The sequence below is a fragment of the Lithobates pipiens genome, unplaced genomic scaffold (genome assembly GCF_037356315.1).
Source record: "Lithobates pipiens isolate NorthernLeopardFrog02 unplaced genomic scaffold, aLitPip1_a1.2 Scaffold_22, whole genome shotgun sequence".
In the NCBI taxonomy this organism is placed as follows: Eukaryota; Metazoa; Chordata; class Amphibia; order Anura; family Ranidae; genus Lithobates; species Lithobates pipiens.
In genome coordinates, this window is record NW_027507784.1 from 88021533 (window position 1) to 88039894 (window position 18362).

At 44.2% G+C, this 18362-nt stretch overlaps 1 protein-coding gene across 2 annotated transcripts in view; it reads right to left on the reverse strand.

The window, feature by feature from the left end:
* Positions 1 to 11642: 11642 nt before the first annotated feature.
* Positions 11643 to 18362, reverse strand: part of DES (desmin) — a 46840-nt gene continuing 40120 nt past the window's right edge. The window contains exons 9-10 of one of the 2 annotated variants that reach the window (XM_077447847.1): positions 14347 to 14383; positions 11643 to 11970 (exon numbers count right to left, since the gene is read on the reverse strand). In XM_077447847.1, the coding sequence (XP_077303973.1) occupies positions 14375 to 14383 (9 nt within the window). In that variant the 3' untranslated portion in view covers positions 11643 to 11970; positions 14347 to 14374. The remainder of the gene's footprint in view (positions 11971 to 14346; positions 14384 to 18362) is intronic. The other variant, XM_077447846.1, reaches the window with a different exon arrangement.

The window sequence follows — 18362 nt, forward strand, 5'->3', positions numbered from 1 at the left end:
CCCTTGGTCAAGTCAAGAGTGGTGATGTACCGGGTATGTGGTAAGGTTTGAGGTTTGCGCAGACGGCAGGGTCTGTGATGACATTATGTTCAAGGCCCGGCAAGTTTGAAAAAATGTCTTGATTCCTCTGCAAAAACTCCAAGGACTCCTGTTTTTGAGAAGGGGAGAGAGCCTCTGCAATCCCTACCTTCTTAATTTGAGCATCAGGGTCTTTTTGGACCTTCAGACTGACTGCCAAATCCTGTCTGTCTTTCCATGGTTTGATCAAGTTTATGTGGTAAATCTGGTAGGGTTTACGTTTGGTGGGATTATGGACTTTATAGTTAACCTTGCCCACCCTCTCAACTATCTCAAAGGGTCCTTGCCACTTGGCGAGAAACTTGCTCTCCACAGTAATCACTAAGACCAGCACCCAATCCCAGTTTAAACTCTCTAATCTTGGCAGATCGGTTGTATACCCGACTCTGGGCATTTTGCGCAGCCTGCAAATGTTCCCGTACTGCGGGCATAACTTTTGTTATCCGGTCCTGCATTTGAGACACGTGTTCTACCACACTCCGATATGGGGAAGCTTCTTGTTCCCACATCTCGTTCATTATATCCAGTAGTCCATGGGGGGTGTCTTCCATAAGCCAACTCAAAGGGGGAGAATCCCGTGGAGGCCTGGGGTACCTCTCTTATGCCAAACAACAAGGGAGGCAACAAGCAATCCCAATCCCGACCATCCTCCTCAACTGCTTTCTTTAGCCTTGCCATTAAGCTTTTGTTGAACCACTCCACTAACCCATCAGTTTGTTGGTTATAACACTGAAGTCCGCATGTGTTTAATCTTAGGTAGGTTACAGAGTTCCTTCATCACTTTTGGCATGAACGGGGTACCTTGGTCTGTCAAGATCTCGGATGGGAGCCCTGTTCTCATGAACATCTGAAACAACTCCCGTTTGATGACCTTGGATGAGCAATTCCCAGATCAATTCCCAGATCCCTTCCGGATACCTGGTGGCATAGTCGAGGACAACTATAATGTATTGGTGTCCCCTTTCTGACTTAGGTAAGGGGCCCACCAAGTCCATGGCTATGCGATCAAAGGGAACCTCGATAATTGGAAGCGGTACCAGCGGACTTCAAAAATGGGGTGGAGTGGTTCTTTGACAGGTAGGGCAGGACTCACAGTAGTCCTTAATTTCCGGGTATACACCAGGCCAAAAAAAATGCTGTAAAACTCGTTCCTGAGTTTTAGCCGCTCCAAGGTGACCCCCAAGTACATGACTATGAGTCAAATGCAACACCCTAGACCTAAAAGGTTTAGGTACCACCAGTTGATCCAACACCTCTTTATTGACTTTAGTTACTCTGTACAACAAGTCATGATTCACAGCAAAATGGAGGAACTTCACGTCTGCCCCAGGGTGCTGTGGTTCACCGTTTAAGACCATGGCCTGTTCCCTGGCAGGGATCAAAGTGGGGTCCCTCATCTGAGAACTAAGGAAATCTTCCCGGGAGCCCCAGAGATCTGATATATCTGGCTCAGAGGAGGTACGTTCCGCTTCCAATCCCGCAAACACCTCCAGGAGACCGGGCTCACTTCCTGCAGGTTAAGCAACTGGTAGTTGTATTATCCCTCCGAGCAGCCACTATGCAATCACCGGGAGCCACACTGGTGCTGGAACACACTTCCTTGAAATGGGCAAGCTCTCTTGTGACAGCTCAGGCTGGTGGTGTAATGGTGTAATGGTATGGTGTGGGGGGGGGGGATATTTTCTTGGCACACTTTGGGCCCCTTAGTATCAATTGAGCATTGTTTAAACACCACGGCCTACCTGAGTATTGTTGCTGACCGTGTCCATCCCTTTATGACTACAGTGTCCCTATCTTCTGATGGCTCCTTCCAGCAGGATAATGTCACCATGTCACAAAGCTCCAATCATCTCACCACTGGACAATGAGGTCCCTGTCCTCCAATGGCCTCCACACTCACCAGATCTCTTCCAATAGAGCGACTGTGTGATGCTATCATGTCACTATGGAGCAAATCTCTGAGGAATGTTTCCAATACCCAGGGGCGGACTGACAACTCATGGGGCCCCTGGGCAATAGAAGATTATGGGGCCCCCAGGCTTACAGGTGGCCGCTATGCCAGGAGTAAGTAACATGCAAAACAACAAGTACAGTCAGGATGAACGCCACGCTCACATCAGCCCTACCTTACACCATAGTCCTAACATTCTCCCTATATATCACAGTCCACAGAGTCCTAACTTATGGCAGAGCCCCCCCAGTGTGTCACCTTCTATCAGTGTCCCCTTACACACACCTTTGCACCTTAATTTAAAGGCCTTTAAATTAGAAAAAAAAATCCACTGTTCCATCTCTGAACTGTGCAAGTGAGTCTTAGCCCTTGTACACACGGTCGGAGATTCCGACAACCAAATCCGTCGGATTTTTTCCGCCGGATCTTGTCTGAAACTGTTGCATACACACGGTCGGACAAATTTGTCGAAAAATCTGATCTTTCAGAACGTGATGACATAATTTCGTTACGATGGGACTACATTCAGGCTAGTAGCCAATAGCTTTGATGTAGGAATTTTATCTGAGCATGCGTGGCACTTGGTCCGATCGGAAATTCTCTACACATGATCGGACTATGTCCTATCGGACCAGTTTGTTGGAAAATATTTCCAGCAAGTTGGAAAATTTGGTCCGACGGATATACCGACGGAAACAGTCCAATGCATACCACACACAGTCGGATTATCCGACAACGCGGTCCGATAGGACACATTCCGACGTATTCTCCGACCGTGTGTACAAGGGCTAAGAGCCAGCGAAATAGTGAACTGCTGTGGTTGGCCTCAGATCTGGCAGTGGGGCATGTGAATAAAAGCCATACTTGATGTGTGCCAAATCACGGCACACACCCAGACCTTCCCTGCTGCCTGATCCGAGGCCGGGCTCAGCATTTCACCATTCAGCTGCCTCCGAATGGCTGTGGATTTTTCAGGGGCATAGAATTGTTAGATCGACTTCTGTTTGGTGGCAGTAGGCACAAATGAAACATACAGTATACACACACACACACACACACACACACACACACACACACATTATACATATACACATAGACATCAGTGGTGGCTGGTGCTCAAAATTTATGAGGGGGGGGGGGGGGCACAAACAAACTGAAAAAAACAAACAAAAAAAAACCCATCAATTGCAGCCACTGTGCTCATCAAATGCAGCCACTGTGCCCCATCAAATGCTGCCAGCGTACCCATCAATTGCCGCTACTGTGCCCCATCAAATGCTGCCAGTGTGCCAATCAATTGCTGCTACTGTGCCCATGAATTGCTGCTAATGTGCATCGCCCCGTACTTATCTGTCTCAGAGCGGGTCAGTGGCGGTGTCCTGCACGCCCCTCGATGTCTTCTTCCATCCTCTGTCAGGCATCCAATCACAGTGCCTGACGCTTCAGCCAATCAGGTGACAGGTAACAGACCCGAGCACCTGATTGGCTTAGAGGCGGTTCAGTGTTAGCAAAGTGAATTCCTTTGCTTTTCTAACACACACACACACACACACAGCTGAGTGAACAGTGAACGCCCAGCATGATGCCTGCTGTTCACCTTTGTGGGCGCCTATTAGAGCCTAAGGCTCTAATCAGGTGCTTCCCAAAAACACACCCGCCGCTGTAATTCAGGTGCCCGAAAAGGAGACGGGTATCTGAATAGGGGGTGTCAGCGGCAACCATAGATAGATTCATGCAATGCATGAATCTATCTATGGTGATAGAGAGGTGCCAGGAGAGTGGGAGCAGCGCCCAAGCGCCCCTTATGGACGCACCGCCACTGATAGACACACAGTATACACACCATAAACACACACACATATATATATTTTAGGGCTGGGGAAAAAAATACATCGATTTAAATCTTGAATAGAGCTGAGAGGTCAAATCAATAAAAAATTTAAGAAAGCATCGTGGACTAAGCCAAAGCCGTAGCCTCGCCTAAAAACTCCTGCTCGCAGCTCCTCAGGACCGGCACAGTGTCCATTAAAAATAAAAAAAAATAAAAAAACAACACCTTGATTCAAACCGTGTTTTTTTTTTTGTTTTTTTTAATTATCGCAGATATTTTTTTAATTTTTTTTAGAAAAATCGCCCAGCTGTAATAAAAATAAATAAATTATATATATATATATATACACACACACCACACATACATATATATATATATATATATATATATATATATATATATATATATATATATATATATATATATATATACACCAGCACTTTTCACCCAATGAATCAGCCTAAAAAACACACTGCTGCCACCATCTCCTGGCATGCTGGGGCTTGTAGTGCCCCAGCAGCTCACAGACACTTTAGGTGGTAATGCAGGAGAGGAGGGGACTGTGCCTGTGTACTGGTGGGCAGGTAATGAGTAGGCAGGGTAGCAGAGATTGGGGGAGGAAGTTCCTTCCTCCAGAAGCATGGCACTTCTCACATAGAAAATCGATCTAACAGCTTCAGAGCCCTGCTAGAGGAAAAACACATCCACCCTCCCTCCTGCTCACTAGGTTAAGCCACTGACACTCAGTTCATCTCAGCAAGCTTACCTTCCAGCAGGTTGCAGCCCTTCCCACACTGCACGTTGTGTCCCCTCCTCCAGCTGTTGGCAGTCTCCTGCTCTGAAATCAAATGAGCCGCGGAGAGGAAGGGGGCGTGTGCACTGTTTCCATTGGCTGAGGAGGCAGTACAGAGGCGGGGCATCTATAGCTTCCTTTTTTTTTTTACAGCAAAATTATGTCGGCATGGGACATTTCAGGGACAGATGTAAAAAAACACAGATTTTTACATACTGTCCCTGCATTTACCAAGGCTGGCCAGTCTGATGGGGCCCCCTAGTGGCATGGGGCCCTCGGTCCGTGACCGAGTGCCAGAATGGTCAGTCCGCCCCTGCCAATACCTTGTTGAATCTATGCTAGGAAGAATGAAGGCAAAAGGGGTCCAACCCGGTACTAGCAAGGTGTACCTAATAAAGTGGCCTGTGAGTGTATATTTCTTAACCTGGGTATACACTATAGGAAAATTGGACGAACGATTGTCCGGTTTTCCTTGATGATTTACAGCAAGAAAACTAATTGTGCAAAAATTCTTATATAAGATCTCTTCCAAAAACAGTACACATTAAACAAAAATCATTAGTTCTGTTCATGTATGAAAAAAATGTTGGAGGTCCCCCTTTGGAAATTTTAATTTCCAAAGTCTGAATCGGATGTCGAAAGTTGTGTACACAATACACGATAATACAGTGTGTACCCCACTTTAACCCTCTAGAACAGACATTTTCAACCAGAGTTCTGTGGAACCCTAAAGTTCCTCTGGAGGCTGCTAAGGGTCCGTTCCTTAAAGGGGTTGTAAAGGTAATTTTTTTATTTTCTACATAGGTTCCTTTGAGCTAGTGCATTGTTGGTTCACTTAGCTTTTCCTTTGATTTCCCTTCTAAATGTTTTTTTGCTTTGTCTGAATATCTCACTTCCTGTTTCTCCTCAGTAAACTTCTCACCATCATTCGAGCTGGTGGTTAGTCAGCCAGAACAGCTTACTGAACAGCTTACTGAGGGGGAACAGGAAGTGAGAAATTCAGACAAAGAAAACAAAGAAAAAAAACATTTAGAAGGGAAATCGAAGGAAAAGATAAGTGAACCAACAATGCACTAGCTTAAAGGAAGCTATGTAGAAAATAAAAAATTTACCTTTACAACCCCTTTAAGCTGTGGCTGATTGACCTCCCACTTGGTGGTGCCTGCATAGTTCCAGGGCCAACACAACCTGTCAGAGTCAGCTCCATGACATTGATGATTCTTTTAGCTAGCTGTGAGGTTCGCATTCTTTCCACTGACGACCGACACAATAGACATTTCTACCACTGACCCCCAATGAATTGGTTTTAGCAGGGGGTTCCCAAGACCTGAAAAATATTTCAAGAGTTCCTCAGAGAAAAAAGGTTGGAAATGTCTGGTTTAGGGTAATCTAAATGTTATAGGTGACACGTCAGTACCAAATACGTACAGGCAATGAAAATGTACTCATGTTTGATTTATTGGTGCTGAAACTTCATGCAGTGACACTTTTTCCACCGAAACTCCTTCCTCCAAAACAATCAAATCAATTTAAAGAAGGTGAACACCTGCAAAGCATTCTGGGAAATGTACTTATTCAGCCATCCAAACCACATTCATTGTCCTTTTACATATATTCATCATACTGAACACCACAATAACATCTCTGCTTTTCGCACGCAGGTTCTCGTTACGTATCTGTAGATCACATACCTCATTATTACTAATTATCCATATCTGGTGTTGTATGGGTACACTAGAGACTACAGGGGTGCCTATAGGGGTTTATCGCTATGTCAGTGTGGATATAGAAAAGCAAGGAAGAAATCCAGAAAGACATGGATGAGCGAGTTTGGGGTTGAGGAACTTGACTGGCCTGCACAGAGTCCTGACCTCAACCCGTTAGAACACCTTTGGGATGAATTAGAGCGGAGACTGCGGGCCAGGCCAGGCCTTTTCATCCAACATCAGTACCTGACCTCACAGATGCGTTTCTGGAAGAATGGTCAAACACTCCCATAGACACACTCCTAAATGTTGTGGACAACCTTCCCAGAAGAATTGAAGCTGTTATAGCTGCAAAGGGGGGGCCAACTCAATATTGAACCCTACGGATTAAGACTGGGATGCCATTAAAGTTCATGTGTGTGTGTGCAAAGGCAGGTGTCCCAATACTTTTGACAATATACATAGCTCCCAACTGTCCCCGATTTTGAGGGACTGTCCCTGATTTGGAGCAATGTCCCTCTGTCCCTCTTTCCTCCTCATTTGTCCCTCATTTTGGTCTGATCCATATAGTTGTATATAAAATGCACTTTCAATCTTTCAAAAGGTGTTTTCCAGTGCTAAACTTTTCATCCAATCTCTAAATTGCTGCATTTGTACATTTTAAAAGCCAATATAAAGGAATAGTAGTGGGGAAAAAAAGCACTTGTGAATTTAATTAACCTTTTTTTGGTTAATTCTCCTTTAAGGGGGTGTGGCAGGGGGTGTGTCCTATGCCTACATACCTACATTAGAAGATGTCCCTCATTCCTATCTCAAAATGTTGGGAGGTATGCATTATAGTGTATTGAGAGGCAAGGAAAAGTGGTCACGATGGGCCTATCCCAACATATTTAGAGGCAGGGTCTGGGCAGCCCCAGCCCACAAAGTGGACACAATGTGGGCACACCCACCCGGAAAATGAAATGAAATGTGGAACATGGGTGGGGCGGACAGTGTCCTAGTGAATGAAATCATTCCTTCCTGCTCATTTATTCTTCAGAGAGTATCTGACAAGCGGCGAGGGACTGCTGTAGCCCCTTGGACCCCGCACTAGCATGTCACAACCACAATGCACTGGGCGCAGTTGCAGGGCATAGGACACACCCCCTGCCACACCCCCTTAAAGGAGAATTGTACAAAAGAAATTGATTGGTTAAACCCACAAGTGCTTTTTTTTTACCACTACTATTCCTTTATATTGGCTTGTGGAATTTACAAATGTAGCAATTTAGAAACTGGATGAAAGGTTTAGCCATACCTCCCAGCTTTTTGAGAAGGGAAATGAGGGACACCTATCAGCAAATGTATGCAGGCATAGGACACACCCCTGGCCACACCCCCTTAAAGGAGAATTGTACAAAAAAACAGGATTGGTTAAACCCACAAGTGCTTTTTATACCACTACTATTCCTTTATATTGGCTCTTGGAATTTACAAATGCAGCAATTTAGAAATCAGATGAAAGGTTTAGCGCTGGGAAATACTTTTTGATAGATAAAAGTGCATTTTATATACCTCTTTATAGATCAGACCAAAATGAGTGACAAATGAGGAGGAAAGAGGGACATTGCTCCAAATCAGGGACAGTCCTTCGAAATCAGGGACAGTTGAAAGCTATGGGTTCAGCACTGGGAAACACTTTTTTGAAAGATAAATAGTGTATTTTATATACATCTATATAGATCAGACCAGAATGAGGGACAAATGAGGAGGAAAGAGGAACAGAGGGACATTGCTCCAAATCAGGGACAGTCCCTCCAAATCAGGGACAGTTGGGAGCTATGGGGTCACTACAAGAACCTGCTGTAAGTGTAGTTTTCCACTAGATGGCGGTATAATTGTTTCTATTGAGGAGATGTATACAGTAATGTTGGGTATATGTGTCATGTGCTGCTCAGACATAAGGTCATCCCATCTTAGCAGCAAAGGGCTCCTGGAAATCTTTTAATAACTATGCAGTAGCACGATTTCAGTCGTAAGAATCTAATGTACAAACAGCTACGAATTTGAGAATCTGCCCTTTAAAAAAATCTTGTTATAGCTGCGTGACAGGTCCACTTAAACCTGCAATCTAAATATCTTATTAAGCAAAAACAAGTAAGTAGTATTTTATAAAAAAAAAAAAAAAAAAAAAAAAAAAAAGGTGAAGGCACCCCAATATTTTGCTTTTGACGGGTTTATCTTAAAAAATGTATTTTTGCTACTACACACTATGGAAACATTCAGTTTACAGGCAGAACCACCTCTGTGCTCCTCAATTCACTAGGTAGAGGCACCATAATGGTAAAGTTACTAGTTCCTGGCACATGAATAGCCTGGCACAAGGAAGATATGCAGGGATGTGATAATGCCCAGTCATAAATATAAACTACCATTTGGCCAACTTGGATTTTAAGCCACAAGTGTCCTAAAAATTACTCTTAAACCAAAACTCCCTTCAAAATTTTTAATTTTGGGTGAAGTGAAACAGGGTTTGAGCACATGGCAGCTCTTTATTGTTGTCTGTGAATTTAGCTTCCCTCCCCTGCCTAAGTCCTGCCATGGCATCCAAGATTCAGCTTTTAGTGGATCTTCTTGGTTCTTGGCTTCTGGAACACACCCTCCATTTTCTATAGAGTGGTGTCAACCTCTAGAGCAGTGATTCTCAACCACTGACTAGGCCACGGCCTCCCTCCTGTCGGCGCAGCTTCCTGTCTCCTCCAACACCTACTGCTGGCATATCAGGCTTTGACTGGTCGACCAGAGGACTACCAGATCCTCCAGTTTTTTGCCTTACTGAAAAAGCCAGGGTACTTACTACTTTTTATAAATGAAAAACACTCTGGCAGAAATTACTCAGCAGATCTAAAATAGTTCAAGGGCTGTAGAGAACGATGTCATCAGAAGAGGCACTGGGATCATCAGTCTTCATTTGTAGGTGGCACTGGCTCTTGTCCTAGAGTGGGTTTAGTACCACCACTGACACCCCACTGGGTGGGGAGAATTCTCCATTGGGGCCCAATATTTCACTGAAACCTATGATCTGAGGGGCTATTCTCCAACTGATGCCAATAATTTGGGGCCTGTTCTCTCCTGAGGGCCACTATCACATTGACACCAATAATTTGGGGGATATTACCTTCAGGTGGTCACTATCCCACTGACACCAATCAATTGAGGGGCTTTTCAACTCTGGGGGCTCCAGTCTCATTAATGCCAATGATTTGAGGGGCTATTCTCCCCAAGGGGCCACGACCCCATTGAAACCAATGATTTGAAGAGCTATTCTACCCTGGGGACCGCCATCCAACTGAGGGCCAACTGAGGTCCTGAGGGCCACTATCCCATTGATACTAAATATTTGGGAGATATTATCTTCAGGGAGTCACTATCCCACCGACACCAATCATTTGAGGGGCTTTTCACCTCTGGGGGCTCCAATCTTACCGATACCAATGATTTGAGGGGCTATTCTCCCCTAGGGGCCACAACTCCACTGACACCATTGATTGGAGGGGTAATTCTCTCCTAGGGGCCACAAACTCATTAAAAACAATGATTGGAGGGGTAATTCTCTCCTAGGGGCCACAAACTCACTAAAACCAATGATTGGAGGGGCAATTCTCTCCAAGGGGCCACAAACCCACTGACACCAATGATTTGGGTCTACTATCTTGGCAAATATACACCGAAGATAAGTAGTATACAAAATATAATTGTATTACAAAAATCATAATAAAAATATCACAATAATCAATAATCATTTTTTTTAAAACATTTGTTGTCATTTTTGTCCTAAATAGTCAACGCATTTTGAGGACAATCCACCACTTCAGGGCTATATTTTTAGGATAGACATAGATTATCTAGACTAGAAATACGGATGCATGGATACTTCTATTTAATAAACGTCTATGCTAAAAAATGTAGTCCTAAAGAAATGCATCGTCCACGAACCATGTTGACTATTTAGGACCAAAATGACAACAAATGTCTTAAAAAAATATTTTTTTTGAGAAAATTATATTTTTTATACTGCTTATCTTCTGTTTATATATACCAGGTGTTCATCCACACAGTATTTTGGGGATGATGACCCCCTGGTAATCATTGACATATTGGGTATGAACATCTTCCACTTGACTTACGATATATTGGGTCTATTCCACCCTTTTTAATACATTTTAATTACATATTTAGCATTTCCATACTTTTATTGTATGGGTAAAACCCTTTTTTTTTTTTTTTTTTTTTTTTACTGAACATGGAGGGTTTTGGAAGAACTAACCCAGTCCTGGTCTCACTAAGGTTGGGGAGAACTGCTGTAGAGGAATATACGGAGAGTGCAAATGAGAGGGGGAACCAGGAAATCCAGCTTTCAGCAGATCTGTGACTGCCATGGCTAACCAGGTATAGGGTAGGTCACCCCACTAAGGTCCATTATTCAAACCCTGGTTCCCTCCATCCACAATCTATGAAATATTGAAGAGATTTTCCAATGGAAACTGACAGTAAAGAAAAGCTTCCATATTGAAAAGAATTATGATTGCTCTAATTTCATAGCGGGAAATTACATAGCTGGATATTTCCTAGCTGGACATTGCATAGCGGGATATTGCCTAGCGGGACATTGCATAGCGGGATATTGCCTAGCGGGACATTGCATAGCGGGACATTGCCTAGCGGGACATTGCCTAGCGGGACATTACATAGTGGGACATTACATAGCGGGACATTACATAGTGGGATATAGCATAGCTGGACATTACATAGTGGGATATTGCCTAGCGGGACATTACATAATGAGATATAGCATAGCAGGACATTACATAGAGGGATATAGCATAGTGGGACATGACATAGCGGGACATGACATAGCGGGACATGGCAAAGCATAGCATAGTGGGACATTACATAGCAGGATATAGCATAGCGGGACATTACATAGTGGGATATACCATAGCAGGACATTACATAGCAGGATATAGCATAGCGGGACATGACATAGCAGGATATAGCATAGCGGGACATTACATAGAGGGATATAGCATAGCGGGACATGACATAGCGGGACATGACATAGCGGGAGATGGCATAGCGGGAGATGGCATAGCGGGAGATGGCATAGCGGGAGATGGCACAGCAGGAAATGACATAGCGGGAGATGACATATCGGCCATCTAGACTACAGTGCGGTCTGTAATGAAATGAGGACAATGGTATACAGCCTCTTTGCTCCCTTTGAAATGATTGGGAATGCAATGGTTTGTGAAAGTGTTGTTACTTTATTTCTGGTTTCATTGCATTCTCTCCTGTAGTGATGAGAATCCTCCAAGAGGGTACTTGGCATTGTTTTCTCAAAAAAAACGGGGTGCTCTAACATGAATCAGCCCCCCTGGCAGTCCTTATCTTGGGGAGTAGCGGTGACGGGTGCAGAAGTTGAGTGGTGAGGGGACAGCATGAGGTGGCATTTTGTCCAGCAGGGTTGCGCTCAGGGCGTGCACTGTGGTCAATCGGTGCTCCTGTGCTGCGTCTGTCTTGATTTGCCCGCTCACAGGACCTCTTGATGCTGTTGGGAAGCCTCACTAACAACCTGCAGGTGAAAAAAAAAAAGAAGGCAAGTCAGCTTACCATGGGAGTTCCCTGGAATCATAAGATCTTATTTGCAGCCCATCCCTGGTATTTTTAGTGCCCCCCATTCATATTTGATTCTCAAGATTAGACTTCACGTGTTTAAAGTAGAATGCCAGCCAAAACCACAAGATAAAAAATGAATAGACCAATAAAAGATAAAATATTAAAACAAGCTTATGCTGCAATTTTCACCTTCAATCGAGAGATTTTGCCCACAGTATTATCTACCACTAGATGTCCTCAGTCTGTTGACCAGCATCACTTAACCCACTTCCTCTGAGCCCAGGTTATCATGGACTGGTCCCCAGCCTTTGACTGGACAGTGAAAGGAGAAGCAGCACTGCATTGTGCTCATTTCTCTGTCATTCTACCCTCTCCTTCTATCGGCATGTGTTATATCCGCACATGAACTGATTGACTCGTTGTGCTGCTTCTTCCTCTCACACTCCAGCTCTGCTGTGCAGGGGCTGGAAGAGGCTGATACCAGGTCACATTCAGGTACTTACCCTGCTGGCATTAAAAAAAATACATGTATTGATATATTAATTATTAAAGCCCAACTCTGACTACTGACATATGGCTGAACTATGCTTGAGTGCCCATGTACCATCTGCAAGTTTTATGTTACCATAAGGCCTAGTTTACACTTGTGGTTGGAGGGCAACAGTATAACAAAACAGTGTTTGATCCACATTTTTACTGACCCCAAGAGGCAAAGGCAGCCATATGGGAGTATATACATGCCACAGTTGGGATGCATTGCAGTGTGACGTGGCAAAAATTATCCCTTTGTCGTGTTTGGCAAGCAGTACTGCCCGCCGAACACGACCCATTAAGTAAATGGAGTCGTGCCACAACCACATGCAACCACATGGTGCAGACTTTTAAGGGTTAAATTGGGTAGTGAAGAGACAACATAGCTTTTTCCCTCTAAAAATCTATAGCAAAACTGACAACATCCTGTATAACCTAGTTAGATGAGATGAAATTCCATGCTGATGCCCTGTTCTAAGCCTCTGAAAGCCGTTCATATAGAAAGTGATCAAAAGAGTAGGAAACTTGGAAAGGTACAATCCAGTCTTCTTTATTTAATATATGATGAGCATGTGAAAATTACAGGAACAAAAGTATTGACACATTTCAGCCTATGCAGGCCTTAGTCATAAAACCAATTTATGACTAAGGCCTGCATAGGCTGAAATGCGTCAATATGTTTGTTCCAGGAATTTTTACCCCCTCTTCATAGTTTGAAGAAAGACGATTGGATTTTACCTTTCCAAGTTGCCGGCTCCTTTGATTGCCCTATAAAAAGCAATCTCCTGTGGATTTTTCTTCACAGGTGTAAACGAGACTTTAGAACTGCAGATTGGAGGGAATGCAGATATATTACTTAACTTTTCCCTACCCTGGCCCTTTATTTATCAGCAGCCAATACCACTTTAGGGTTGATTTACTAAAGGAAAATACTGTACACTTTGCAAAATGCTGTTGCACTCTACAAGTGCAGTTGCGCCAGAGCTTAGTAAATGAGGGGGAGCTCTGCAGGCCTCCATCATCCAATCATGTGCGAGTAAAAAATGCTCTTTTTTTTTATTTTCCTTGCATGTGATTGGGTATTCTTTGCAAAGTGAACCTTCATCTCATTTATTAAGCTTTGGAGAAATTGTGCTTGCAGAGTCTTTTTGCCTTTAGTAAATCAACCCCCATCTAAATAAATATCTCAGGAGGCATGCAAAGGATGGTAATTTTATTGAAAACAGGAGTATGGATAGTTACCCAGTGCACAGATATAGTAGGAGAATGGCCTTCTGGACCTCTAATTTGCATACATTTCCCAGGAAGAATTGCAAGAACTTCCTTAATACACATTATACATCAGTGAAGCCAATGTGTGTGAATGGGACATGGCAATAGTTAGTAGTAGGGACAAAATTAGGAATCTGTGCTTATGTTGCAGGGGGAAGGCAGAGGTGAACAGATCACGAACACAGTGTGCAAACAATTAGCAGCAGTGGTGCATTGTGGGGCTCTGTTGTAGGAATTAGGACAGCACGCTGCCCATAACATCCAATCAGGTTCATTAGACCTGGAGCATACAAATGCATAGGGAATCTTATGGCCAACTTTCACCTAGCCTCCACCAATTGGCTTGCATTAGGGTGCTAACAGGCAGCATTTGGGTGCTACAAATCATTATTTAAACTTTTCTGTGAAAATGGCCCAGTAGAAGCAGCCAGACATGGGAATTGTTGCAAAGCTCAGCCTTAAAATGGTACGACGTGCCAAGGCGGTGAAAGAGTGATGGAACCAAGTAAAGGGTCAAGACACAACTTACCAGTGTTCCAGAGAAGTGTGGGGGGTGCTTAGTTCTCCTGGGACAATGACAAGTATGTGCAGGTGTTATGAGGTGGCCTTCATCATCTTACATGGAAATGGTGGACCAAGAACGTGTCTCTTTCACAGGTCCGTCATTTCCATCCACAAGAACATTTCAATGAGGAATGTGATAAACAAGTGAAAGCCACTTTGGACCTACTGTATAGAACTAGTTACTGAGGTCCTACTCCATCCAAGAGTTCTGGATAGAGCGGGGAAGGGAAAGAACTTGTGTCAGGTTATTACTGCTAGTATGGAGATAAAAGTTCTATCCAACGGTCTTTCAAAAGTTGACAACCAAGACATTTCAAGGTTTAATGCCCAAATCCTCCTTCATCTGGGTTTAGGATTAAAGTTGGGTAATCTTGAATTATAGTTCTTTGTAAATAAGTGTATGAAGCTCGCTCAGTAGAGGAATTCCTGCCCAATCCAACACTCTACCATCCCAATTCTGGAGGTTTTTACTGTTGTCTGTCTCCCTACTGGGGGGATTTCCCTTGACTTCCTGTTCTGATGACACTGGTGAGAAGAAATCCCCCCCAAGGGAGACATAGTAACAAAAATAGATGTTCAAATCTTCATCCAGAGAACTAAAATATATTTTCATTTTTGTCTCTGTTCCTTTGGAGGAGATATTTTAAAGCCCAACTCTAAGCACAATAACCTTACCTGGGTTAAAGCAGTAAAAGATTCCTTTGCCTCAAAAGCAACTTCACATAATGCAGGCTTTCTTCTACATCAGTGGTCTCAAAACTGTGGCCTGGGAGTCAGATGCGGCCTTTGCTTGCCCTTATCCGGCCCTTGAAACACTATCAACAATGGGGTATTATTCCTCCCACTGACACCAATGATGGAGCATAAATTCTTCCACTGAAAGCAAAGATTGGGCACTAATTCCTTTCACCGACACCGATAGGGGACACTATTCCTCCCACTAGTACCAATGATTGGGCATTATTCCTCCTCCTCCTAACCACAGGAATGCTATGTCAATTTTTTACTCCCATTGGCCACAGTCCGGCCCCCCTTAATTCTGAAGCACCATAAACTGGCCCTTTGTTTACATAGTTTGGAGACCCCTGTTCTACATTTGTCAATTCTACTTGTTTGCACCTGGGATTTGTAGAGCTCCTGCTGTACCTCTGGGCTGCTTGAATGTAAGCCCCGCAGGTCTCATAGGCCCCAGCACAAAGGTTGTGTTTTTTTCTTCTCTCCTCCAGGCCATTCACAAAATGAAGTCTGTGGCTGCATAATTTCTGAATGGCCCGGAAGACAGGAGGCGGAGACACGACTATAGTGTTTAGGAGTACAGTGAGAGCTCTACTTATCCCAGCATGAAAAGATATGACAGAAAACAGAAAAAAAACTGATTTTACGTGGTATTAAAGGCTTAAAAGAAAAAAATTATTAACAAACAAGTTATACTTACCTGCTCCGTGTAATGGTTTTGCACAAAGCAGTCCCAATCCTCTGATTCTCGGGTCCCCCTGATGGCGCTCCTGGCTCCTCCCCCTCGACTAGTGCCCCCCCCCCCCCACATAGCAAGCCGATTGCTATAAGGGCACTGGTTCATGCTCGTTCCTGAGCCCTGCTCCATGCTTCCGTAAGACACATAGGGCCGTGGTTCCGCCCCGCCCCGCCCCTGCGCTCTTCTCAATGGCTCACTGGCTGTGATTGACAGCAGTGGGAGTCAATGGCATGTGCTGCTGTCTCAGCCAATAAGGAGAGGGAGTCCCGGGACAGTAGAGGCTCCCATGCATATCGCAGAATTGAGAGGGAGGTCAGGTGTGTATTGGGGGGGCTGTGGGGGGAACAGCACACAGAAGGTTTTTTTACCTTCATGCATAGAATACATAAAGGTTAAAAAAAAAAAAAAAAACTTCAGACTTTACAAGCACTTTAAGACAAATTAATATTTAACTGCTATAACCTGGGCAAGATTATTATTACCGGAGTGAGGCTATAATCACTTCCAGTTCTGTCACTAGCACAGGAAGTGTGGGGGGGCGGGGGGGGGGTATGTACCTGTGCTCAAATCCCAATAGCTTGTACATGTATTTAAAATGTCAGGTGACTACAGATTAACATTAACATTACAAATCCAGGATGGACCCTCTCCACCCTGCCATATATGCTTTCCAGCAAGCTATGCAATGAAAAATAGGGATTCTTAGTTTACACTTATTGCAATACAGGGGAGCCTTGGATTACGAGCATAATCCGTTCCCGTAGAATGCTTGTAATCCAAAGCACTCACATATCAAAGCGAGTTTCTCCGTAGAAGTCAATGGAAACAAAGATAATTCGTTCCGCATTGACTTCTATTGCATGCAATACCACATATGGCCAGAGGTGGGGGGGGGGGGGGGTTGCCGGAGAGCCTCGGAAATATTCAGGACAGCTCGGCTGAACTCGGAAAGGCTCAGAAACACTCGGAAATACTTAGTGATTCCTAGTATTTCTGAACGGCTCCGAACCATTCCGAGTGTCACCGGCGCCCTCGCACCTCTGGCCAAATGTGGTACTGCACACCCCATTAGCTTGAATTATGCTTGTTTTGCAAGACAGCAAACCGAGTCAGAATTAAAAAAGCTGCTCGTCTTTCAAAACGCGCGTTACTCGTAAACCAAGGTTCCACTGTACATGCAGCTGGCCAGCTTTAAGAGGACATTAACCCTGAACAAAATAAAAAATAAAAATAAACCCTGCAAGGCAAAGGATAACGAGCTAGTATGCATAGCATACTAGCTCATTATAAATAACTTACCTGAGATCGAAGCCAGCGAAGCGGTCCTCCTTCATCTCCACCGCTGCCATGTATCCTGAAGTGATTTCCGGGTCTCGCCGTGGCTCTGGCGCTGTGATTGGCAGGAGCCGCGATGATGTCACTCTGGCGCATGCGCGCGGGAGCCGTCATTGATGGCATGTTCACCCTCACTTGCAGCACGCCTGCATGTATTGAACTAAAAATCCCTATTTTTCATTGCACAGTTTGCTGAAAAGGGTGTATATTAGAGCTGCACGATTCTGTCTAAAATGAGAATCACAATTTTTTTTGCTTAGAATAAAGATCACGATTCTCGCAGTGTAACATCACCTTTCACATTATATAAAGATTGGGCTAACTTTATTGTTTAGTTGTTTTGTTTTTTTCATTCCTTAAAGTGTATTTTTTCCAAAGAAATTCCATTTGAAAGACCTCTGCGCAAATATATTGTGACATAAAATATTGCAGCAATTGCCATTTTATTCTCTAGGGGTCTCTACTAAAAAAATATATATATATAATGTTTGGGGGCTCCAAGTCATTTTCTAACAAGAAATACTAATAACTTTTAAGCAACAAATGTCAGAAAAGAGTTTAGTCTTTAAGTGGTTAAAGCAGAGTTCCACCCAAAATTGGAACTTCCGCTTTAAGGTATCCAGACCCCCTGACATGCCCATTTTTTTTGGGGGGGGGGGGGGGGGCGGGCACCTAGTTTTTGCCGGTACCCAGCTCCCACTTCTGCCTGCGCCACCTAGGCGACTCCTCCTCTCCCTCTCCCTACCTTGCAATCTTCTTTGACACGTCACAGGTCCCAGAAGAAAGCCCGGCCATTCAGGACGCACGGCATGACTCGCGCATGCGCAGTGCACGCCCGGCTCTGAAATCACAAGCTGTCACAGCTGGGTGCCCACACTTGCAATGCCGGCGCCACGGACAGACGGGGGAGAGAACAGAGGCTTCAGGCAGACGCATCGCTGGACCGTGGGACAGGTAAGTGTGTTTATTAACAGTCAGCCGCTACACTTTTTGTGTGAGTCCAGCTGGAATTCCGCTTTAAACTAACCTCATTTACAGACTGAAGTTCATCCCTTTGATCCAAAAGAACTAAATGTTACAATGTTTCTCTTTATCTCAGCATAAGAGATGTTGTGATAAACTTGGCAGGCTGCCTGTGTTTTTTTCTTTTGTTTTTTTTGACAGCTATGAGC